At 40.2% G+C, this 26,290-nt stretch overlaps 1 protein-coding gene across 1 annotated transcript; it reads left to right on the top strand.

Annotated features, from left to right (window-relative positions):
- Positions 1–14,694: 14,694 nt before the first annotated feature.
- LOC138871197 (uncharacterized) lies at positions 14,695–15,087 on the top strand. The gene has a single exon (XM_070149066.1). It carries the CDS (start codon positions 14,695–14,697, stop codon positions 15,085–15,087), a length of 393 nt encoding a protein of 130 aa, XP_070005167.1.
- The last annotated feature ends 11,203 nt before the right edge of the window (positions 15,088–26,290 follow it).

Raw genomic sequence — 26,290 nt, 5'->3', positions numbered from 1 at the left:
GGAATCAGTTATAACAAATAGGTTAACCCAAAAGGACTTACTAAAAAAGAGTATGTTTTAATTTAAGCATATATTTATGGCTCTTTAGTATTACTATTTTGACGATTAATTTGTATGGCTGAGAGGAGTGCAATTAGTTATTCAACTTAAGTAATAATATATAAATGTAATCGAGAGAGGCATTTATACATTTGTGAGAAACAAAAATTGAAGGGTAATTTTATCTATTATATAATAGAAATATTAAGTGAAGTTATGATCCCAACACCTTTTTATTATATTTCTAAAAAATAAAATATTTTCTGTTGCTCTATTCATATATTTTTAGTTAATTAATTCACAACTCAACTCTTCCCGATTTTCTCAAATAGTAATTAAAAAAAATGTTTGTAGAATAGATAAACCAATCTCTGTGGGTTCGACATCTTTCTATGCTATAATTTGACAGAGTACGAGTTTAAATTTATACATGCCAGACACTCATCAAATTTTTGACGTCGTTGTAGGGGATTGGCAAAATCTACTACAAATTAATTATTTTACTGCTAATTTGAGAATTTTTTTATTGTCTAATTATTTTGATTGTTGTGCAAAAATTTTAGAAAGTGTATGACCCGTTCCTCCTCAAGAGAACTAGTTGAATACGATCCTGAAATTGAAAAATCCTTGCGGTTGTTGCGAAATGAACAGGTTTCATGATCTCAAATTTCTTCAGAAGAAGAAATGGAGAACGAAGAACTTAACAACAATAACCAACTCCCGACACATCAAGTAGAAGAACAGTTTGATGAAGTGGCACTACGACGTGATAGAATACTCAGAGATTATACAAGGGCAGACTATTTTGAAGGGGAATAAAGAGTAAGGAGACCACCAACTGCAGCAAATAATTTTGAAATCTATACAGGCTTGTTCAAACCACTCAACAGTCCTGTTAGTTTACTAGTGATTCAAGTGAAGATCCTCACACCCATCTAATTGATTTTATTGAATTAGTTGAAACTTGCAGGTATAATGGAGTCACAACAAACACTATCAGGTTGCGGCTTTTTCGTTTTTCATTAAATGGTGAAGCCAAAATATGGTTGCGAAGCTTACCAAGAGGTTCTATTACTACATGGGACCAAATGACCCAAAATATTTTCAATAAATATTTTTCACCTGTAAAAATATTTAAAATAAAGCAAGAAATTAATAATTTCATGCAAACAAATACTGAATTTGTATACCAAGCATGAGAAAGATTAAAAGCAATGTTAAAAAAATATCCACACCATAGTACCCAAGATCCAGATATTTTATATATTTTATCATGGTCTTAAACCCTCTGCTAGAAATGTGATTGATGTAGCATGAGGAGGATCTGTAATGGGAAAACCCACTACAGATGCCATGCAATTGCTTAATGAAATTTCAAAAAATATTGTTCAATGGCCCTCCGACAGAATTATTGTTAAGAAAGTAGTTGGAGTCAATTAAGTTGAAGCCTTGAATTCATTAGCGCAACAAATTGCGACTCTGATACAAAAAGTGGAGGCCTTTCACATAAATACTCAATCATCATCTCAATATGAGAATTGAAATTTGTGGAGGTAATCATCTCAACCATGAGTTCCAAGCTTATACGCAGGATAAAGAATAAGTAAATGCCATTGGTTATAGAACCAGTTATCCATTTGGTAGTCCCATGGCACAGAAACACCCGTGATTCTAATGGAATAACCCAAATGGTGCTTAAACTCCTCAAAGATTATTCAATCAAAAGCAGCAGGTGCAGGGACCACCTGATTTTCAAAATCAAAATAGAGGGCAACAAAACTTTCAGCAAAAACAACAATAGCCCCAAAGAGCTCATCAGCAAAGCCTTGAAAACATGATGGACAAGTGTAACGACCCGACCAATTATTTTGAGTATTTGCACTTCGCTCGCCAGTTCACGGGCATGACTAGCCCCGTATGATGTATTATGACTCATATAAATTATCGGTTTTGGTTTTCAGGTTAATCAGAATAGATATGGAAGAATGATTCTCAGCTTGAAGCTTTAAATTTGAAAGGTTTGATCAAGTTTTGACATTTTAGTATTCGATCTCGGATTTAGATTTTTATGAGTTGGTAACATCTGTTAGGTGATTTTGGACTTGTGAGCGCGTCCGGAATATGATTTGGAAGTTCGTGGTAGAATTAGGCTCCAATTGGCGAAATTAAAAATTTGGTGATTTCCGGTTGGCACTGGAAAAATTTGATATCGGAATCGGAATGGAATTCCGAGATTTAGAGTAGGTTTGTTGTGTCATTTGTAGCGTGTGTGAAAAATTTAAGGTCATTCAGACGAAGATTGATAGGTTTCGCCATCGGTTGTGAAAGTTTGACGTTTCAAGTCCTTTAAGCTTGAATTGGTGTGCGATTCATGTTTTTGTTATTGTTTGATGTAATTCAAGAGCTCGATTGAGTTGGTATGGTATTTTAGGGCTTGATGGTACCTTTGGTTGAGGTTCTGGAGGCCTCGGGTGAGTTTTGAGCGAGTCCTGACATTTTTGGAACTTTGGCATGGTTCTGGTGCCTTGGAAACGTGGACCTCGGCAAACTTTTGCAAACCGCGGTGGAGGGGGCGCGTACCGCATAATTTTAGTCGCGGCCGCGCTGGAAGATTTGCAGATTCGATGCTCTGACTTCGGAATCCTATATCTTTTGATCTACAAGAATTTTGAGATGATTCAAAAATGAAAATTGTATCCCCTGGTGTTTACTTTCCAGAAAGGCCAAGAAATCATCATTTGAACATCTGTAGAGAAAGTTATGGCTAAAATACTAAAGCCTAGCAGTGCAGCCACCAAAAGTTCGGCCACACCACTTTTTCGAGACCACGGGGGCTTGGATTTTCGCGGTCGCGCCTGGATTTTCGTGGACCGCATAGTGGACATCATAGAGTGCACTATATAAACGGGCTTTAGGATTTTATTTCACATCTTGGACTTTGGGCGCTCGGTTTGAGGCGAATTTTCGGGAGTTTTGCAAGGAAATTATTGTGGTAAGTAATTCTAACTCGATTTTGGTTAATAATCATGAATATATCATTGATTTCATCATTTGATTAGTGATTTGGGATGAAATTTGGGTAAAATTTGTAGAGTTTCATAAAATGGACTTTTGAGATTTGGAAGCCGATTCGAAGTCGGAATTGAGTGAAACTAGTATGGTTAGTCTCGTATTCGAATGGCTTGTTGAATTTTGTGACTTTGGTCGGATTTCGAGACGTGGGCCCAGGGCCCAACATTTGAGTTGACTTTTTGACTTTTGACTTTAAGCTTAGCATTTTCTTATGGGATTGACCCCTTAGCTCGTGTTGATTGTATCGAATTGTTTGTGGCTAGATTCGAGGTATTTGGAGGCCGGTTCGAGAAGCAAGGGCATCGCGGAGTAGGATTTGATCGGTTTGAGGTAAGTAGTGATTGTAAATCTAATGAGGGTATGAAACCCCGTATTTCGCATTGTTTTACTACTTTGAGGTGACGCACATGCTAGGTGACGGGCGTGTGGGCGTGCACCATTGGGAATTGTAACTTGGTCCATCCTGTAGCAACTATATAGTTGCGTATTTGACTGAGACTATATGATATTTATGTGATTTAGAAAGAATTTCTATAACTTGGGTTGAATGTCATATTTGGGCCTTGTGCCAAAGCTGTTTGGACACTTAGGGGCCTTCTCTTATTATCCTCTCACTGTTTTGATTTAAGATATATACTCATTCATGTTATGTTTACTGATTTTATAAAATCAGTCTTTATTACCCGTTTTGAAGCATATAAAAAAATGTTATTGGGGTTGAGCACCCTGTTTTTACTGATAGCCTGAGTGGCTTGAGAGGTTTATGACTGAGTGAGGCCGAGGGACTGTTCTTGTTAGGATATTTATGGGATCAGGCTGCACGCCGCAACAAGTTGTTACTGATTCATGATTTTGTGAGGCCGAGGGCCTGATTGATTTATGCCACAAGGTGGCTTGTTATGAGGTCGAGTGCCTGACTGATTTATGCCACGAGATGGCATGTTATAACGATTGGGTTGTAGGAGCCCCTCCGTAGTCTGTACACCCCCGGTGAGAGCGGGTGCCCTGAGTGAGTAATATGATATTTTTCCCGAGGGGTTGTTCTTGATTCATATTGTGCCCAAGGGGCTGTTTACGAGAGATTGTGAGGTATTCCTGAGGGGCTGTATATGAGTGATAGTGATGTTAGCCCTAAGGGCTGTTTATGATTCATGTGTTGCCCGAGGGGATGTATACGAGTGATGTTTACCTGAGGAGCTATTTATGATTTATATTGCCAGAGGGGCTATATACGAGTGAGTTTTGCCCAAGGGGCTGATTATGTTTTCATCATTTTTACTTATTGTTTCATCACTTTGTTTGAAAACTGTTGAAAGATGTTTTAAACGGTTTTACTGAAATTGAATTTAAATGAGCTGAATTGATTCAAAACCCTAGTTTTAAAAGCCTATTGTATTTTACTGAGATTTCATGATATGAACAGTATATGTTTATTACTCGTCGCTACTACTCAGTCTTTATTAACTTTTATTACTTACTGAGTTGGCGTACTTACATTACTCCCTGCACCTTGTGTGTAGATCCAAGGGTTGCTAGACGTGCTTGTGAGTGTTAATTTCATCCGTCGCGGATCTGTTGGAGTTAGCAAGGTAGCTGCATGGCGATCGCAGCCCTACTTTTCTCCCTCCTATCTTCCTATAGATGTTATTAGTTGGTTTTCAGACTGTATTAGTCTTAGTATAATTGGACAATTCTTAGTAGATGCTCATGACTAGTGACACCCCGATGTCGGGCTTTTCTTTCCGCACTTGGTTATTCAGATTTATCTTATAAAATTTTATTGTTTAAATAGCTTGAAGAAATCTTTAAATTGAAATATCGGGTTTTTTTGGTAAAAGAGTCAGCTTACATAGATCCACGATAGGCGTCATCACGATAGGGTAGATTTGGGTCGTGACAACAAGTTCATTATGGCTACTAATGAGAAGGTTAAAAGTCAAAATTCGGCCATTAAAAATTTGAAAATTTAGATGAGCCAATTAGCAACCCTCATATCTGGACAAATAAAAGGTGCTCTACCAAGAAACACCGAGAAAAATCCAAAGGAACACCTCAAAGCCATCTCTCTGCGATCAGGTAAAACTCTTAATAATCTATATGTAGATAGACAAGGAAATCCACGAGAAATGGAACAGGTAAATTATGGTGAGAATAAAAGAAAATCTAAACATCTAAAAGAACAAAAAGATAAAGAAAAGAAAGTACAAGAAAATTAATTGATGACAAATTCTCACTCTATACCCCTTCCTTTTCCCCAAAAGATGAAAAGAGAAAAACTTGACAAACAGTTTTCAAAGTTTCTGAAATTTTGAAACAACTTTACATTAACATACCTTTCACAGATGCTTTGACGCAAATGCCCTCATATGCTAAATTTCTTAATGAAATTTTATCAAGTACAAGAAAATTAGAAGATGTTTCAGTGGTTAAGCTTATATAGAAATGTCGCTACTTCAAAATAAGCTTCCACCGAAACTGGTGATCCAGGCAATTTTACAATTCATTGTACTGTGGGAGGTTCTCATTTTGAAAAAGCATTATGTGATTCAGGTGCTTCAATAAATCTGACGCCCTTTTTAATTTTCAGGAAATTAGAACTTGGTGAAATAAAAGACACTGGTGTGGCTCTTCAATTGGCTGATCAAAGCACTAAAACCCCGAAAGGAATCATTGAAAATGTTCTTTTTAGAGTTGAAAAAATTTATTTTCTCCATAGATTTTATAGCACTTGAAATGGAAGAAAATACTGAGACACCATTAATTTTAGGTAGACCGTTTCTTGCAACAGGAAGAGCAATCATTGATGTCCATCAAGGACAATTAATATTGTGTGATGATGAAGAAAGAGTAATTTTTTATATGCACAAAATAATGAAATTTCCTGAGGACGAGTCGTCATCTTCTTGTTTTCAAGTGGATTTGCTAAATGACCTTGCCGATGAATATAAAGATGATCAATTAATTATTGATGCATTAGCAAGATATATGGCCAAATCAAGTACCACAAATGATGATGATCTCATGATCAGATAAAAAGCTAAAATACTGGAAAAAGAGTCAGAAAATGAGGAAGTCTCACAAGAAAAACTTCAACCAAAAATTGAACTCAAAACTCTTCCTTCTCATTTGAAATATATTTTCTTGAACCTGAATTATTTCCAGTTATTATTTCATCTTCTTTGACTACAGAACAGGAAAACAAGCTAATCAGAGTATTGAGAGAATACAAAAAAGCCTTAAGATGGATTGTAGATGACATTAAAGGAATTAGTCCAGCTATATGTATGCATAGGATTCTCATGGAGGATAATTATAATCCAATAGTCCAACCGCAGAGGAGACTAAATCCAGCAATACAAAAAGTCATAAAAAAGAAGTGGTTAAACTTCTAGTGGCAGGTATTATTTATCCGATATCTGACAGTCCTTGGGTAAGTCCTGTATAAGTTGTACCAAAGAAAAGAGGTATGACAGTAATAAAAAATAAAAATAACGAGCTCATACCTACTAGAACAGTCACAGGATGGAGAGTATGTATTGATTACAAACGACTTAATGATGCCACTAGAAAAGACCATTTTTCCTTGCCTTTTATTGATCAAATGCTTGAAAGAGTTGCAGGCCATGGTTTTACTGTTTTCTTGATGGATATTCTGGGTATAATCATTTACCGATTTCTCCAGAAGATCAGAAAAAAACCGCATTCACATGCCCCCAAGGTACGTATGCTTATCGAAGAATGTCATTTGGACTATGTAATGCTCCTTCTATTTTTCAGTATTTCATGTCAACAATTTTCTCAGATATGACTGAAAAGTTTCGAGAAATCTTCATGGATGATTTTACACTTTTTGGTAAAACGTTTGAAGAATATCTCTATCATTTAACTTTAGTACTTAAAAGATGCGAAGAAAAAAATTTGGTTCTTAATTGGAAAAAATGTCATTTTATGGTAACTGAGGGAATTGTTTTACGACATAAAATTACTGCTAAAGAAATTGAAGTTGATAAAGCTAAAATGGATCTTTTAGAAGGATTACACCCTCCTACCACCGTCAAAGGCATTAGAAGTTTCTTAGGGCATGTCGGTTTTTATAGAATATTCATAAAAGATTTTTCAAAGATTTCAAAACCTTTGGCTAACCTACTGATGAAAGATGTGAAGTTTTAATTTTTAGATAATTACAGGAAAGCATTTGAGAGTCTCAAAGAACAGTTGGCTAATTACCCAATTGTTGTTTCTCCTGATTGGAGCCAGCCATTTGAAATAATGTGTGATGCAAGTGATACTGCAGTTGGAGCCATATTAGGACAAAAGAAAGACAATATTTTTAGGCCAATCTACTACACCAGTAGAACCTTAAATGAAGCTCAAATAAATTACGCTACTACTGAAAAAGAACTACATGCAGTAGTTTTTGCATTCAACAAATTCCGTTCTTATTTAATAGGAACCAAGGTTATAGTGTTCACAGATTGTATTAGCTTCGGCCGATCATTTTGAGAGTATTAGCCCTCATCCCCCATTTACTGCTTTCTTCGTATTTGTTTCAGCTTATGTGACTTGCCGGTTTGGTTTGGTTTGTGCAGTGTTTTGAGACACTTAGTCCCTAATGGAAGCTTAAGTCTTAGGATTTTGACAGTAGTCGGAACTATATGAGGACGACTCCAAAATGGAGTTTCGTTGGTTTCGTTAGCTCCGTTGGTTTATTTTGGACTTAGGGGCGTTTTCAGATTGTGTTTTGGAGGTCTGTAGCTTATTTAGCCTTGAAATGGCGAAAGTTGAATTTTTGGAGATGTTGACCGGTAGTGGACTTTTTGATATCGGGGTTAGATTTCGATTCCGGAAGTTGAAATATGTCCGTAATGTTGAATATGACTGTGTGCAAAATTTAAGTTCAATCGGACGTGATTTGGTAAGTTTTGACATCGGTTGTAGAAAATTGAAGTTTCAAGTTCTTTAAGTTTTAATTGGAGGGTGATTCATGATTTTGGCATTGTTTGATGTGATTTGAAGGCTCGAATAAATTCGTATGGTATTTTAGGACTAGTTGATATGTTTGATTGAGGTCCTGAGGGCCTCAGGTGAGTTTTGGATGCTTAACGTATCAATTGAAGTTGTGTTAGAATGGCTGAAGTTGATGCATCTGGTGTATTCGCACCTGCGCAAGATTGACCGCAGGTGCGAGCCCGCAAAAGCGAGCCAATAGACGTAGGTGCGGTTGGAGAAGATTGGTATGTGGGCGCAGGTGCAAGAAGGGAGACACATTTGCACATCAAGCACAGATGCGAAATCTTGAGCGCAGAAGCGGAGAGGCCTAGGAGGCTTGGGATCGCAGAAGAAGAAGAGTCTCTGCAGAAGCGGGATCGCATGTGCGGTCCCTGGTCCGCAGAAGCGAAAACCCTGGCCATAAGTGGAATCCACACCTTTGATGGAAATTCCGCAGGTGTAGCATCACAGATGTGACTAAGATCCCGCAGGTGCGAAATCACTAGGCAAAAAAGGGCCAAGTTTGAGGGTTTTATTCCATTTTCAATTTTGGGACTTTGAGAGCTCGGATTGGGAGATTGTTTGAGGGATTTTCAGAGAAAGCTTTTGGGTAACGATTCTTAACTTCTTTATAGTTATATTCCACTAATCTATGGTTGATTTGGTCATTTAATTTTAGATTTGGGTTAAAATTTTGGAGAAAATGGGAAGAAGTTCTTCAACTAATATTTTGGGTTTTGATTAAGATGTTGAAATCGGATTTTGATTATTTTGGTATGAGTGAACTCGTGAGTGAATGGGTGTTCATATTTTGTAACTTTACCCGATTCTGAGACGTTGGCCCGGGAGACCTTTTAGGGCGATATTCTAATTTCTTTCTTTAGCTTTGATTTCATTAACTAGATTAGTTTTTTATAGTTATATTTATGATATGTAATTGATTTTGGCTAAATTTTGGCCATTCGGAGTCGGATATTCATGGAAAAGCATTGTTATCGAGTGATTGAGCTTGGTTCGAGGTAAGTGGCTTGCCTAACCTTATGTGGGGGAACTCCCCTTAGGATTTGATATTGTTTTGATATGTGAGCGTCGTGTACGTTAGGTGACGAGTGCGTACACGGGCTATGTGTTTTAAAACCCGATTTATACTGAGTAATAACCTGTTTTTTCTTATTTGAGTTATATTAGCATATGTAATTATCCGATTTAGGTTAGAATAGCATGTCTACATGTCTTAAATGCTTATATGAACTATGTGCACCATGCTTAGTGGATTTTCCTGCTTTTCTCTTGACTTGTACTTAGTCTAAACTGTAGGATCTCTGTTGTAACTATTATTTCCATTGTTTGAGATGCGTATTTACCTTGGGGCTATGGGACAGTATCCTGAGAGATCCCCCTGCATATTTACTTTGAGATTATGGGACGGTATCCCGGGAGATCCCCCTGCATATTTACTTTGGGGCTACAGAACGGTATTCCGGGAGATCCCCTTGCATATTTACTTTGGGACTACAGAATGGTATTTCGGGAGATCCCCCTGCACATTTACGTTTGGGACTATGAGACGGTATCTCGGGAGATCCCTTGTTGATATTTCTGTGTACTGTACTGTTATCCTTCTGTGATTTCCTCCTGGTTAAATTTCAGTCTTTATTTTACTGCGATATTTTGTTCCGTCTTATATATATATATATATATATACCAGTAGGGCCCTGAACTGACCTCGTCACTACTCGACCGAGGTTAGGCTTTGCACTTACTGGATACCATTGTGGTGTACTCATGCTACTCTTTTGCACATGTTTTCGTGTGCAGATCCAGGTACCTCCTACCATCCCCGTCATTAGTTGCATACATATTGTTGTTCCAGAGACTTCAAGGTACATTTGTCGCGTCCGTAGACATCGGAGTCCCCTTCTATCCTTTCTTATGTTGTTCCTCTTGTTATTTCTTCTAGCACTGATGTATAGAACAGTTAGAAAAAAATCTTAGAAGCTTGTAACTTACGGTGTTCCGGATCTTAGGAGAGTTTGTGCATATTCGAGATTGGTTATTGTATATGCCGGGCAACACTTATATCAATTGTTAAATTATCTATTACAGTTAGCTGTTATATTTATGTTTCCGTTTCATTATTCCGCAAATGATAGGCTTATCTAGTCGTAGAGACTACGTACCGTCATGACATCTCACGGAAGGAGGATTTGGGTCGTGACAAGTTGGTATCAGAGCTTTAGGTTCATAGATGTCGTGAGTCACAAGCAGGTTTAGTAGAATCTCACGGATCAGTGCGGAGATGTCCGTACTTATCTTCGGAAGGCTATGGAACTGTTAGAAAAATTTCACTTCTTTGGATTCCTTGTCGTGCAAAATTTGTTGACTTTGAAATTCTAAACTTCTATCTTCTATTCTCTCACAGATAGTGAGGACACGTAAGCCGGAGATGACCAGGCACTCGCGCCCCCTGCTAGAGGTGCCAAAGGTCGGGGTCAAGGTAGAGGCCGAGGATGTCCATGTGGTGCAGCCAGAGCATCCACACGATCTGCTACAGAGGAGCCACCAGTAACTCTAGTCAAAGCGCAGAGACCTGAGACGCCTACTACTACTACTACACCAGTTCTTTAGGAGACCCCTGCACAGTTTCTGCGCATGTTCTGTACTCTAGCTCAGGCATGGTTGATTCCCCTTGCTCCTGCCACATCTCAAGCCGAGGGAGGAGCACAGACTCCCTCTGTCCCCCCAGAGTAGCATGTTTAGGTCGATCAGATCCCAGAGGTTATACTGATGTCACCTGTAGCCCCAGTTCAGCCTGAGGGTAGGGTAGCAGTTTCTGAGGAGGAGCAGTGTAGGATCGAGAGGTACAAGAAGTACCACCCTTCTACTTTCAGTGGATTGGCGACAGAGGATGATCAAGGCTTTTTGAAGGAGTTCCACCGTATCCTCCGCACTATGGGTATAACAAAGTCGAGTGGGGTTTCCTTCACTGAGTTTCAGCTTAGAGGAGCAGCCTATAAGTGGTGGTGTGCTTATGAGTTGGATAATCCAACTAAGGCAGCTTCACTTACATGGACTCAGTTCTCGGATATGTTTTTGAGGGAGTATGTTCCCCAGAGCCTCATAAATGCATGGCACGCCGAGTTTGAGTAGTTGTGCCAAGGGGCTATGACTGTATCAGAGTATGCAATTCGTTTTAGTGACTTGGTAGACATACACCGGCCTTGGTTTCTACAGTTCGAGAGAGGGTCCGTCGATTTATTGAGGGGCTTTATCCCGGCATCAGGATTAGCATGGCCCGGGAGTTAGAGATGGATATTTCATACTAGCAGGTTATGAGTATTGCTAGGAGAGTGGGGGGAATGCTTGCTTGGGAGAGAGAAGAGAGAGAGGCCAAGAGATCTTGATAGTCTAGCCATTATTCTGGTGCTCGTGCCCCAACTGCAATTTGACATGGTAGGGCCTATATGAGTCGCCCCGTTCATTTATATCTTCTAACCGCTAGTGGTATTCCGACTACTTCTATGCCTCAAGAGTCTTAGTATGCACCGCCAGTGTCTAGTGTGCCTCCTGTATGGGGTGTTTCTAATGGTCAATCCAGTAGACCTGGCCTAAGCCAAGCACAGCAGCCATACCCTCCCAGAGATTGTTTTGAGTGTGGCGACACTCGCCATATGGTGAGGGATTACCCCAGACTTAGGAGGGGTGCACCTCTACAGACTTCTCAGGCACCGCGTGCTCTACCGAGTCCTCAGGCTATGATTCCAGCACCAGCTACCACTCCATCTGCTCAGCCAGCTCGAGGTGGAGGTTGGGAAGGTAGAGGTTGCCCTAGAAAGGGAGGTCAGGCCAGCTATTATGCCCTCCCTGCTCGTACAGAGGCAGTTTCTTCCGACTCTATCATTATAGGTATTGTTCCGGTCTGTCATAGAGATGCGTCGGTTTTATTTGATCTAGGCTCCACTTATTCCTATATGTCATCTTATTTTGCCCTATATTTGGGTGTGTCTCGTGACTGTTTGAGTTCTCCTATTCATGTGTCTACACCCATGGGAGATTCTATTATTGTTGACCATGCATGTCGGTCGTGTTTGATTGTTATTAGTTGTTTTGAGATCAGAGCCAATTTATTATTGCTCAGTATAGTAGATTTTGATATTATCTTCAGCATGGACTGGTTGTCGCCCCATTATACTATTCTTGATTGTTATGTGAAGACTGTGATGCTGGCTATGCCAGGCTTACCGCGGTTAGAGTGGAGGGGTACCTTAGATTAAACCCCCAGTAGAATTATTACATTTCTTAAAGCTCAACGAATGGTTGAGAAGGGGTGTGACGCGTATTTAGCTTGTGTGAGAGATGTCAGTATTGATACCCCTACAATTGAGTCAATCCCAATAGTGAGGGATTTCCATGATATGTTACCAACTAATCTTCCGGGCATGCCACCTGATAGAGATATCGACTTTGGCATTGACTTGTTTCTAGGCACTCTACCCATCTCTATTTCTCCATATCGCATGACCCCTCCTGAGTTGAAGGAATTGAAGGAATAGTTACAGGAATTGCCTGTAAGGGCTTCATTCATCCTAGTGTGTCACCTTGGGGTGCTCCGGTCTTGTTTGTGAGAAAAAGGATGGTTCTATGCATATGTGCGTTAATTATCGCTAGTTGAACAAAGTTACAGTGAAGAACAAGTATCATTTACCTCGTATTGATGACTTATTTGATCAATTACTGGATGCCAGAGTGTTTTCCATGATTGACTTGTGTTTAGATTATCATCAGTTGAAGATTTGGCGGCCAAATATCCCGACAACTACTTTCGGGACTCGGTATGGTCATTATGAGTTCCTTGTGATGTCATTTGGGCTGACCAGCGCCCCAGCAGCATTTATGCATTTGATGCACAATGTATTTTGGCATTATCTTGACGCTTTCATCATTCTGTTTATTGACGACATTCCGGTGTACTCCCGGAGCCGGGAGGATCATGAGCATAACCTGAGTATTGTGCTCCAAACCTTGAGAGAAAAGAAATTGTATGCAAAATTCTCGAAATGGGAGTTTTGGTTGGATTTAGTGGCATTTTTGGGGCACGTAGTGTCTAGTGAGGGGATCAAGGTGGATCCGAAAAAGGTGAAAGCAGTGCAAAGCTGGCCCAAACTGTCCTCAGCTACGGAGATCCGAAGTTTTTTTGGTTTAGCGGGGTATTACCATCGATTTGTTGAGGGATTCTCATTTATTGCAGCACATATGACCAGGCTGGCCCAGAAGGGTGCTCCGTTCAGGTGGATATAGGAGTGTGAGGAGAGCATTCAATAGCTCAAGACAGCTTTGACTACAGCCCCAGTATTGGTATTGCCTACAGGTTCAGGGTGTTATACTGTTTATTATGATGCGTCACGAATTGGCCTCGCCATGGTGTTGATACAGGATCGTAGCGTGATTGCCTACGCATCCAAAAAGGTAAAGGTGCATGAAAAGAACTATCATGTCCACAACCTTGAGTTAGCATCTATTGTTCATGCCCTGAAGATTTGGCGGCACTATTTGTATGGTGTCCCTTGTAAGATTTACATTTATCACTGAAGTTTGCAGCATCTGTTCAAGCAGAAGGATATCAATTTACATCAGCGGAGGTGGTTAGATCTACTTAAGGATTATGATATTACCATTTTATACCATCATGGGAAGGCCAATATGGTGGTCGATTCCTTGAGTCGCAGGGCGGGGAGTTTGGGAGCTTAGCAAATTTGCCAGTAGTAGAGAGGCCATTGGCATTGGATGTTCAGGCCTGGACCAACCAGTTTGGTAGATTTGATATTTCTGAGTCGAGTCGAGTTTTGGCTTGTGTGGTCTCTTAGTCTTCTTTTTATGATCGTACCAGGGAACATCAGTGTGATGACCCTCATCTGCTTGTCCTTATGGATACGGCTCAGCACGGTGATGCTAAAGAGGTCACTATTGGAGATGATGGTGCATTGAGGATCTAGGGTAGGCTACGCATGCCCAATATGGACGGATTGCATGAGTTTATTCTTCAGGAGGCTCACAGCTCGAGGTACTCCATTTATCTAGGTGTTGCGAAGATGTATCAGGACTTGAGGCAGTATTATTGGTGGAGGAGGATAAAGAATAACATAGTGGAATATGTAGCTAGGTGTCTAAATTTCAAGCAAGTGAAGTATGAGCATCAGTGGCCGGGTGGATTGCTTCAGAAGTTAGAGATTTCGGAATGTAAATGGGAGTGGATCACTATGGATTTTTTGTTAGACTCCCATAGACTCAGTGGAAGTTAGAGGTAGTATGGGTGATTGTGGATAGGCTGACCAAGTCAGCTCATTTCATTCCTATGATGACTACTTATTCTACCAAGTAGTTGGCTCGAGTTTATATCCGCGAGATTGTCAGGCTTCATAGCGTACTAGTATCTATCATCTCTGACCGGGGTACGCAGTTTACATCACGATTGTGGAGGGACATACAACATGAGTTAGGTACTCGAGTGGAGCTGAGCACAGCATTTCACCCTCAGATGGACAGACAGTCCAAGTGTACTATTTAGATTTAGAGGATATGCTCTGTGCGTGTATGATGGAGTTTAGAGGTTCTTGGGATCACTTCTTGCCCCTTGTGGAGTTTGCCTACAATAACAGTTATCAGTCCAACATTCAGATGGCACTGTATGAGACTTTGTATGGTAGACGACGTCGATCTTCAGTGGGTTGGTTCAAGCCGCGTGAGGCTAGATTATTGGGTACAAAATTGGTTCAGGATGCTTTGGAAAAGGTTAGGGTGATTCAGGATAGGCTTTGCACATCCAAGTCCAGACAGAAGAGTTGCACGGATCGGAAGGTTCGCTATGTTGCATTCATGGTTGGAGAGCGGGTCTTACTCCAGGATTTACCTATGAAAGGCGTCATGAGGTGCAGGAAGAAGGGCAAGCTGAGCCCAAGGTTCATTGGTCCATTTGAGGTGTTGTGGTGAGTTTCAGAGGTTGCTTATGAGCTTGCCTTACCTCCCAGTCTAGTAGGAGTTCATCAGGTATTCCATGTTTCTATGCTCTGAAAGTATCACGATGATCTATCTCACGTGTTTGATTTCATCTCAGTCTAGTTGGACAAGGATATATCTTATGTTGAGGAGCCGGTGGCTATTTTGGATAGGCAGGTTCGAAAGTTGAGGTCAGAGGACATTACTTCAGTTAAGATTCAGTAGAAGGGTCAGCCGGTCGAGGAGGCGACTTGGGAGACCAAGCAGGATCTGCGCAACCGTTATCCTCATCTTTTCACCACTTCAGGTATGTCTCTATACTCGTTCGAGGATGAATGATTGTTTTAAGAGGGGGAGGATGTAAAGACCCGGCTGGTCATTTTGAGAGTATTAGCCCCGATCCCCATTTACTACTTTCCCCATATCTAATTCAGCTTATGTGACTTTCTAGGAGGTTTTGTTTTGTGGAGTGTTTTGGGATACTTAGTCCCTAAACGAAAGCATAAGTCTTAGGCTTTTGACCGTAGTCGGAACTATGTGAAGACAACTTCGAAATGGAGTTTCATTAATTTTGTTAGCTCCGTTGGGTGATTTTGGACGTAGGATCATGTCCGGATTGTGTTTTGGTGGTCTGTAGCATATTTAGGCTTGAAATGGTGAAAGTCGAATTTTTGGAGATTTTGAACGGTAGTGGACTTTTTGATATCGGGGTCGAATTCTGATTCCGAAAACTGGAGTAGGTCTGTATTGTTGAATATGACTTGTGTGCAAAATTTGAGGTCAATCGGACGTGGTTTGATAGGTTTCGGCATCGGTTGTAGAAAATTAAAGTTTCAAGTTCTTTAAGTTTGAATTGGAGGGTGATTCGTGATTTTAGCATTGTTTGATATGATTTGAGGGCTCGACTAAGTTCGTATGGTGTTTTAGGATTGATTGGTGTGTTTAGTTGAGGTCCCGAGCGCCTCGGGTGAGTTTCAACTGCTTTACGGATCAATTGGAGTTGTGTTGGAATGGAAGAAGTTGATGCACCTGGTGTAATCGCACCTGCGCAAGATTGACTGTAGGTGAGAGCCCGCAGAAGCAAGCCAATGGACGCAGGTGCGGTTGGAGAAGATTTGTCTGTTGACATAGGTGCGAGAAGGGAGCCGCATCTGCACAACTGCAGATGCGGAAGCATGATCTGTAACGACCCGACCGGTCATATTGAGCATTTGCACTTCGCTCGTAGTTTGGAGGCACGATTAGCTCCGTATGATGTATTAGGACTTGTGTGCAAAATTTGAGTTCATTCCAAGTTGATTTGAAATGTTTCGGCACGAGTTTTTGGAAGTCGAAAGTTTGAAAGTTCATTAAGTTTGTTTTGAGATGCATTTCATCGTTTCAATATTGTTATACGTGGTTTGAGGCCTCGAGTAGGTCTGTATTATATTGTGGGACTTGTCGGTATGTTCGTACGGGGTCTCAAGGGGCTCGGTGAGTTTCGGATAGGTTTGGGCTGTGTTACGCTCGTTTTTCTTATGCTTCGACGTCGTTTCTTCACGCATAAATGATACCAAATTAATAAAATGAGCTCCAATTTCTATTTTTATTGAATCACTAGATCCGTATCATAATTTTGGAGGCATAGAAAAAAGAATCGTCGAATTTGGACATCGTTTGAGGATTTTATGGTTATTTTACTAAGAATTGGGTTGCCAGATTTTTTTTAGATTAATTACGAATTTGTTTTAGAAAATATACCACTAGGAAGGCTGCCTAGTGGCTAATATATAAATAAAATCCCAAAATGGGTCCAACTCTTACAAGATGTCCACAACAAAATAGAAGTTGCATGAAGCTGCTAGCTACTAAAAAGATAGAAAAGCTAAAGTCTAATGAACTAGCTATTACAGTATTGTCCGATGAATGCTTCCTTCTCCTGTCAGTATATGTGAATCAAATTTCCAGTGGCAAATACCAAGGAGCACCTATCAAGCTCTCACCAGGCGCCAGGGTATGCAGTCCATAGGTTAAAACGAATTCCAAACATCTCCACCATAGAATTGAAGCCAGCATAGTCTTCCAATCATTAGTGTTGCTACGATATGTTCTTCATAGGCAGTGTATTACTGATTTTTATTACTCTAGGGTCCTACCTTTCCTCCTGGTAATCACGTTGAAGTCATCAAATCATTTCTCGAAATAGGATATGACTTTATGGCTTATACTCTTTTATTGCCTCAAGGCTTGTCACCTCTTGTATTTTCCTTCACTTGACTATAGACTCTGTCATCGTGTCATATTTTGATTTACTGTTATCACCCCTATAGCACATCTTACTCGTGATGCTTTATTTATTTTCTTCTTATTCTCCGGATAATATTCTTTTTGTCTATCACTTTATTCTGAAAACTTCAACAAAAAGTTCTTTCCCTATAAGCTCCCCTAGCTTCATCTCACTGGCTCTTGGGAATGCCTAACATTCTTTTTTTTACTCGGGGCTAGAGTCATACTAAGGTAAATATTTGTCCCTTCTAGGATCCCACTGCCTATCTTCTAAAAATTTTGAATATTCCAGTATTTATATCTGATTGTACTACTCTAGAGTTCACCATCTAGGTGTCTTAGAAGGAGATCTATTACCACATTTGCACCATCTTTGGAAACATTAGTTAATGATAACAACCCATCCACAATTTTTGGGTTACTCTAACTCCAACTGGATCCTAATATCCCATCTTTCTCTTAAATAATATCGGTTAGCTCCCATAGAATATAACTGAGATGGGTGTGGCCAATTGTACTTACCTCTGTTATTGATGAAGGTACCAAAATGCTTATATTTCTCTGCCTAATTTGAAAATATTGATAATCTTCATTATCTAGGTGCCTTGTACCCCTCTTCACCTTACTTCTTTTACTTGTTGAAACTTGTATCTAGCTTCTGAATCCCTCATAGATTTTCACCATATTCGTGAATAGATATCCTTGCCTTAAGGCTCCTTATTAAGAAGCATACACATCTTAGTACACACACGATCTGTTGAAGACCTCATATTTACTCATCATAAGTATGATGTGAAATCGAGTTCCTCTGACTCAACTCTTTCACATCCACATGTAATCTCTTACCAACTATCTTTGTGGAAGTAGGTATCGTTGTATTATGACTAAAGTCGAATTTAGGAGTTTGAATTCTTACAACTGAGCTCTACTGCACGATCTAGAGTAAGAAGAAAGAGTGACAGACCTAAATGCCCTGTAGCCTCCTGCTTATAAGTGTGGTGCACAACACACCCATAAACAAGACTCTACTAGACACGGCTTGTAGACTCCCTAGGACAGAACTGCTCTGATACCACTTCTGTCACGACCCAAACCGAAGGGCCGCGACAGGCACCCGGTGCCTTACTCAACCGAGTACCAACGTAACATATCTTTCTTAACATGTTATCATGAGTAAATGAGCCAGAAAACCCGTCATGAGATAACAAGAATAAAACATAAGGGAATACTCAACATATGAAGACCCAACATGATATACAAACTAATATATGTGACATACGGGCCTATAAGGCCGACATGACCATTAGTAAACTCGAAACATAGGCCGACAAGGCCATACAATTATCCATACACCTGACATCTGTCTACAAGCCTCTAAGAGTATATAAAATCATAAAGGTCGGGACAGGGCCCCGCCATATCAATCAATACATATCCAAAGCATACTGACCAAATAGGCAACTCCGGAGCAAGTGGAGTGCACCAACACCTTCGCTGAGCTGATAGCCTACTAGGAGGACTGTCAACCTATCAATCGGGACCTGCGGGCATGAAATGCAGCGTCCCCAGGCAAAAGGGACGTCAGTACGAATAAAGTACCGAGTATGTTAGGCAGGAAAGCATAAACAAGAACAGTAATGTAAAGAGAGAGATAGAGGAGATACAACCTGTAACATCTGAGTGCCTCTAGGGGCTATGATATGAAATGCATAATACATATATATACATACAATTTTTAAAAACATTCGCCTTTGTGGGCATCATCATCATCATATCGTACCCGGCCTCAAAGAGGACTCGGTAAAACTGTACCCGACCATCATAAGGTTCGGTAGAATCGTACCCGGCCACGTGGAGCTCGATAAAACCCAACTGATCAGTGGTTGCACAATATGTTCCGTACCCGGCCAACTATAGCGCGGCTCGGTAGATTAAAATAGATACATATACATAATGCATGCTCGACTCACGGAATCACATTCTAAACCTTTTGGAGTGACTTAAGAACATTATGGACATCCCTACCATCAATATGAACCTTAGTAGGATTTAAGGATCATACACACTTGTTTAGAATAATTTTATAAGGAAAGAACAACATGGACAACCTTAGTTGCTAGGAGTAGAGTCATTATGAAATAGCGTATCGTTTATGTTCATTTCATTTTAGATCATGCCAAAAGAAAGAAGAAAGTGCCTTAACATACCTTAAACCCGTTGAGTCCTTAATCACTTCCAAGCAACTCTTCAAACAAGTCAACTCAATCTATCATAGTATAAGGAGATTCAAAATCAGTGCTGAGCAAAGGCTAAGTCTATAACTTAAGCTAGTAGCTCATTTACGTAAATTTTGGCAGCATCTCCCTTGTAACAAGGGCCTCCTCCAATACCATATACAAACAACAATGACCAGAGCAATCCATCAATACATAATTATCAATATCAAGACACCATATAACAACAACAAGTCACAACTACATTACGACGAGCGGCAAGCTCCGATTGGAATCCGTATACCCCTTATCAATCCTTATAGACTTCTTACTTCAACATAAAAGTATCATTAACTTGATAATGAAGTCATTAATCAATGATTCCAGCCTTATACCATATATTTATAACAACGAAAATAATCCACAACTTCAACTATCCCCAACTAGCAACTTTATTCACTAGTTCATGTCTAGCCCATCCATTTAACTTAATCAATATCAAGATAACCTTAGGCACAAGCAAGAACACAATATACATACCTCCTACAGTAACTTCAAGTCAAAATCCAAGTTATATTCATTTTACAACAACCCTTAATAGCAATACAACACCATAGAAGTGACTTAAGCTAATCCAAGTATTATCTTGTAGTTTATCATCCTAACAACTTAACCAACATATAAGCAAGCTTAAGCACAATTAGTAGGCTGTTATAATAACCTTATAAAGCAGCAACAACTTATAATTTCATCCAAATACAGCCCACAACAATCCTTAATGACAACACAACCTCAAAGAGGTGTTGTTCTTCACTAGAACTAAGTTTTGATATTGAAATATGGTGTGATCACTTTGGAATCACTTCAAACCCTTGTGGTATATGTTTAGGAGGGTTAGGAGAAGTTTGGAGACGAATATTAGTTTAAAAATGAGCAAAAATAGGCGTCCAAATCGTTTATAAATTGAAGTAGGTCAACCACCGCATAAGTGGGTCCCATTGGGAGCTGCTTGCGCGGTCTCACGAACACACGAATATCTCTCTACTCCGATATTGTATTGATGAATAGTTTAATGTGTTAGAAACTAGACTTATAGATCTTCAATTTGGTAGGTATAACACCCCATGATTCCAAGTACATTTGGAGAAATGCTCAGATACATTTGACCTAAATTTCAGCAAATTTATGAATGTAACTTGTGATGATGTTTGCCAACTCTTGTTCCACAACTTGCTTGCCTTCAAAATGTAGAAAATAAATATCATACGACTAAAATAACTCATAGAATAACCTCCTTATCATGTAAGAACCCTAGTCTCACCCCAAAGTACATGTTATAACATTCCAAACTTGTCGACTTTTGATGAAACTTATTTTCTTCAATTGGTTTAGCTTCTAAGATTTCCAACCCTCTTGGTACTCGTTATTCATGATCTTAAATATTTGTAACCTCCAAGGTAACATGATTAACTTACTTTATTTTCTTCCAAATATAATCTCATTTCCGAGCTTACATCAATGACTTACGACGTACTCTCGCATATGAAAACTTGGGGTGTAACATGTGAGACGAGCCCGCAAGATGAAACAGAAAGCATAGGCATTGCCAAGGCCAATTTTGTGCCTGTCCAGATCATTCGTCAGGCCGGGTATCAGAAAGTAACTATTGTCAAAGGTTCCCGGATCACTGATTGGTGCCGATAGAGACTTAGAGAAGGGGTTCGAAAGGTTATTCGCCAAGGTTAACATGGTTCAGGCTGGGGAAGGGTCCAGCGGGGTAGATGTGCAATTCGTGGGACCACGTGCAAAAGTCAACAACTGGGAAGCTACTCCTCTTCCTACTCGGAGGGAGTCTTGGTAGTGGGTTTTGATTTTCTTTTGTTGTATGGATTATTATAGGGTCTGTAATTCAGATATTATGTTCCATCCAGTTGGATGTGTTAAAACTCTGCTATCTTGAAATTCAATGAAATGCAATTGTTCCTTTTCCTTCATTTCTTCTAATTTTATTTTGTTTTCTTCTTTTGTACAATTCTTTTTATGCTGATATCAATGACATGACATGCATGAGGAATCTTCGGCCCAGTTTTAAAAGCCAATCTAACTCTGAAATAATAATACAAGAAATTGAGTGTGATGACGAGTTGGAATTTGATGATGATGAGGCCTATGAAGAAATTAGTAAGGAACTAAGTCATTTTGAGGAAAAGCCCAAACATAATTTGAACGATACGGAAGCAGTTAATCTAGGGGACCAAGATAATGTCCGTGAGACTAAAATAAGTGTACATCTGGAATCTCAACTCAGGGAGGAGATAATTAAAGCACTATTCGAATATAAAGATGTTTTTGCATGGTCCTATGACGACATGCCGGGTCTGAGCACTGATTTAGTGGTTCATAAATTTCCCAATTACCCGGCATTCCCTCCTGTCAAACAGAAGCTGAGAAAGTTCAAAACGGAAATGAGTTTAAAGATCAAAGAAGAGGTCACCAAGCAGTTCGATGCCAAAGTCATTCGGGTCACCCGGTATTCCACCTGGTTAGCCAATGTTGTGCCTGTGCCGAAGAAGTATGGCAAGACCAGGGTGTGTGTCGATTATCGGGATCTCAATAAGGCGAGTCCAAAAGATAATTTCCCATTGCCGAACATCCATATCTTGATTGATAATTGCGCCAAACATGAGATTGGTTCTTTTGTGGATTGTTACGCGGGTTATCATCAGATCTTAATGGACGAGGAAGATGCAGAAAAGACGACATTCATCACGCCGTGGGGAATGTACTGCTATCGGGTCATGCCATTTGGCTTGAAGAATGCTGGGGCAACCTACATGAGGGCAATGACAACAATATTCCATGATATGATACACCAGGAAATCGAGGTATACGTGGATGATGTGATCATGAAGTTTATAAAGCAGTCTGACCATGTCAGGGATCTGAAGAAGTTCTTCTGAAGGCTTCGCATGTACAATCTCAAGCTCAATCCTGCAAAGTGTGCTTTTGGGGTGCCGTCTAGAAAGTTGTTGGGGTTTGTAATCAGCCGTCAGGGCATTGAACTGGATCCATCAAAAGTCAAGGCCATCCAGGAATTGCCACCTCCGAGGAACAAGACCGAGGTGATGAGTTTGTTGGGGAGATTGAATTATATCAGCAGGTTCATCGCTCAGCTCACGACAACTTGCGAGCCTATCTTCAAACTGTTAAAGAAAGACGCTGCGGTCAAGTGGACAGATGAATGTCAGGAGGCGTTTGATAAGATAAAGGGGTATTTGTCAAATCCACCTGTGTTGGTCCCGCCAGAACCAGGGCGACCGTTGTTTCTATATTTGACGGTTTTGGATAATTCATTCGGCTGTGTATTGGGTCAACATGACATCACTGGCAGGAAGTAGCATGCCATATATTATCTCAGCAAGAAATTAACGTCGTACGAGGTCAAGTACACTCAGCTTGAGAGGACATGTTGCGCCCTAACTTGGGTGGCACAGAAACTGAGACATTATTTGTCATCTTACACTACCTATCTCATATCTCGCTTGGATCCATTGAAGTATATCTTTCAGAAGCCTATGCCCACGGGGAGGCTTGCAAAGTGGCAGATCCTGCTCACAGAGTTTGACATTGTCTACGTGACTCGAACTGCAATGAAAGCATAGGCTTGGCAGACCATTTGGCCAAGAACCCGGTTGATGAAGATTATGAACCTTTAAAAACTTATTTCCCTGATGAAGAGGTGATACACATTGATGAGTTGAAACAAGTCGAGAAGACAGAGTGGAAACTTTTCTTTGACGGGGCTACAAACATGAAGGGCGTAGGGATAGGAGCAGTACTTATTTCTGAAATAAGGCAGCACTACCCTGTTACGGCTCAACTTCGTTTTTACTGTACCAATAACATGGCTCAGTACGAGGCATGCATTCTGGGTTTGAGGTTAGCTGTGGATATGGGTGTCCAGGAAGTCTTGGTCTTGGGTGAATCGGATCTCCTGGTGCACCAAAGTCAGGGAGAATGGGAAACACAGGATTTGAAACTCATACCATACATACAATGTTTGCATGATCTTTGTCAGTGGTTTCAGTCAATAGAATTCAGGCATATCCCAAGGATCCATAATGAAGTCGCCGATGCTTTGGCTACTTTGGCGTCAATGTTACACCATCCAGATAAGGCTTATGTGGACCCTTTGCAGATTCAGGTCTGTGATCAGCATGCTTACTATAATATGGTAGAAGAAGAACTTGATGGGGAGCCATGGTTCCACGATATAAAAGAATACCTCCGGATGGGGGTATATCCAGTACAGGCCATAGGTGATCAGAAAAGAACAATTCGACGATTGGCAAGCGGATTTTTCTTCAGTGGAGGGGTGTTATACAAAAGAACTCCAGATCTTGGATTGCTAAGATGCATAGATGCTAGACAGGCCACAATCATCATGATTGAGGTACACTCCGGAGTTTGTGGACCGCATATGAGTGGGTACGTTTTGGCAAAGAAGATTCTTCGAGCAGGTTATTACTGGCTCACTATAGAGCGAGATTGCATCAGTTTTGTGTGCAAGTGTCATCAGTGCCAGGTGCACGGAGATTTGATTCATTCCCCACCATCTGAATTGCATACCATGTCGGTACCATGGCCCTTTGTTGCTTGGGGCATGGATGTCATTGGGCCAATCGAGCTAGCAGAATCAAATGGGCATAGGTTTATCCTGGTAGCCATTGATTATTTTACCAAGTGGGTTGAAGCAAAAACTTTCAAATCTGTGACCAAGAAACCAGTGGTCGATTTTGTGCATTCAAATATCATCTGTCGGTTTGGGATTCCGAAGGTAATCATCACGGACAAAGGTGCTAATCTCAACAGTCATCTGATGACAGAGACATGTCAGCAGTTTAAGACTATACATCGCAATTCCACCCAATACCGCCCTAAGGCGAATGGAGCAGTCGAGGCAGCCAACAAGAATATAAAGAAGATACTTCAAAAAATGGTGGAAGGTTCTAGACAGTGGCATGAGAAGTTACATTTTGCATTGTTGGGTTATCGCACTACTGTTCGCACTTCAGTAGGGGCCACTCCTTATTTGTTGGTGTATGGCATGAAGGAAGTAATACCCGCAGAAATTGAAATCTCATCCCTTCAGATTGTCGCTGAGGCAGAAATTGATGACGTTGAATGGGTCAAGACCCGTTTGGAGCAATTAAGTTTGATTGATGAAAAGAGATTGGCAGCAGTATGTCACAGCCAATTGTACCAACAGAGAATGGCGAGAGCATATAACAAGAAGGTACGTCCATGGAAGTTCGAAGTGGGTCAGTTAGTGTTGAGACGTATCTTGCCTCATCAGGCTGAAGCAAAAGGAAAGTTCGCCCCAAACTGGCAGGGGCCATTTGTCGTAAGTAGGTTGTTGTCCAATGGAGCGCTATATTTGACAGATGTGGAAGGGAAATGTGTGGAAATGTCTATCAACTCCGATGCAGTCAAGAGATACTATGTATGATTCCTTTGTTTGATTGTACTTGTTTGTATTTGGCATATTTTGAAGATTGAAATGACGAAGGCGTTTTGTTCTGCTATCTAAACACTTTATCCCTCGTCACCCCTTTGAGACTTATTTATTTTCTTTCTTACCCCTCCTTCGGAATCAGTAGCAAAGATCAGAAGCACAAGCGTGAAAGATAAGTAAAGGAAAAGGAGAAAAGAAAAGAACGAAATGTAGAGGAGAAAAATGAAAATTGAAGAAAAAGAGAAAAAAAAAGAAGAAAAAAAAGCGAAGAGAAAGAAAAGAATGAAAAGAAAAGGAGAAGAAGAAAAAAAACAAAAAGAGAAAAAGAAAGCAAAAAGAGAAAAATAAAGCAAAAAGAGAAAGAAAAGGAAGAGAAAAGAGAAAATCACAACAACAAAGTAATTCCTATGACATGAACTACGTTCTACCTGATTCTTTTTAAGGATACGTAGGCAGCCTCACGGTTCGGTCTCATCAAACAAAAATCCAAAAGTCCCAAGCAAGAAGCTGGGGCAGAAGTCGTGGTTGTTTTGAAAAATCTGATTCTGAAAGTTGTAATTTTAACCCATTTGAATCGTTTTGAGCCTTTTATTCCCTTTCTTTCTAACCCTGTCCAAAAGCCCGCATTACGGTCCAAAGAAAGACCTTCTGATCAGTCTCTTAGAAATGTCAAGTCGAGCAAGTAAAGGTAATTTCATGTCAGGGGCAACACTCTGGTTCAAGTAGGAAAAATAAAAATGAGAGTCTTATTGGTGAAAACCTTCACAGGCACCGTAAGGCTACGGGAGTTGAGAGAAATTAAAACGAGAGAGTCTTATTGGTGAAAACCCTCACGGGCACCTTAAGGCAAAAGTGAGTTGAAAAGTCAACAAGTGAGAAAGGTCTGTTGGTGGAAAATTGTTTCAAGGCACCGCAGGATGAACAAGGTCAAGGTTTGGGTAAAGTAATCAGGTCATGGAAATTCTGAGGCGACGAAGTACGGCAACTGAAAGTGGATTGGTTGGACAGATTAGGCCGATTAATCCGAAATGTATGTCATGATCATTGGTACCAGTTGTTCCACTCAGATAAGTTTCTTTTTCTTTTTCCCTTTGTAGCAGTCATCCGGTTTTGGATTCTTCTTATCCTTAACCCGCAAAGTCATTGCATTTCATTTTCTTTTGGGTTTATTTGTCTAAGATGTTTTAATGCCAGTCTTGTCCCA

The sequence above is a fragment of the Nicotiana sylvestris genome, chromosome 1 (assembly GCF_000393655.2).
Source record: "Nicotiana sylvestris chromosome 1, ASM39365v2, whole genome shotgun sequence".
NCBI classification, from domain to species: Eukaryota; Viridiplantae; Streptophyta; class Magnoliopsida; order Solanales; family Solanaceae; genus Nicotiana; species Nicotiana sylvestris.
The sequence above is the reverse complement of the archived record's forward strand: the minus strand, read 5'-3'. Positions and strand labels throughout refer to the sequence as shown.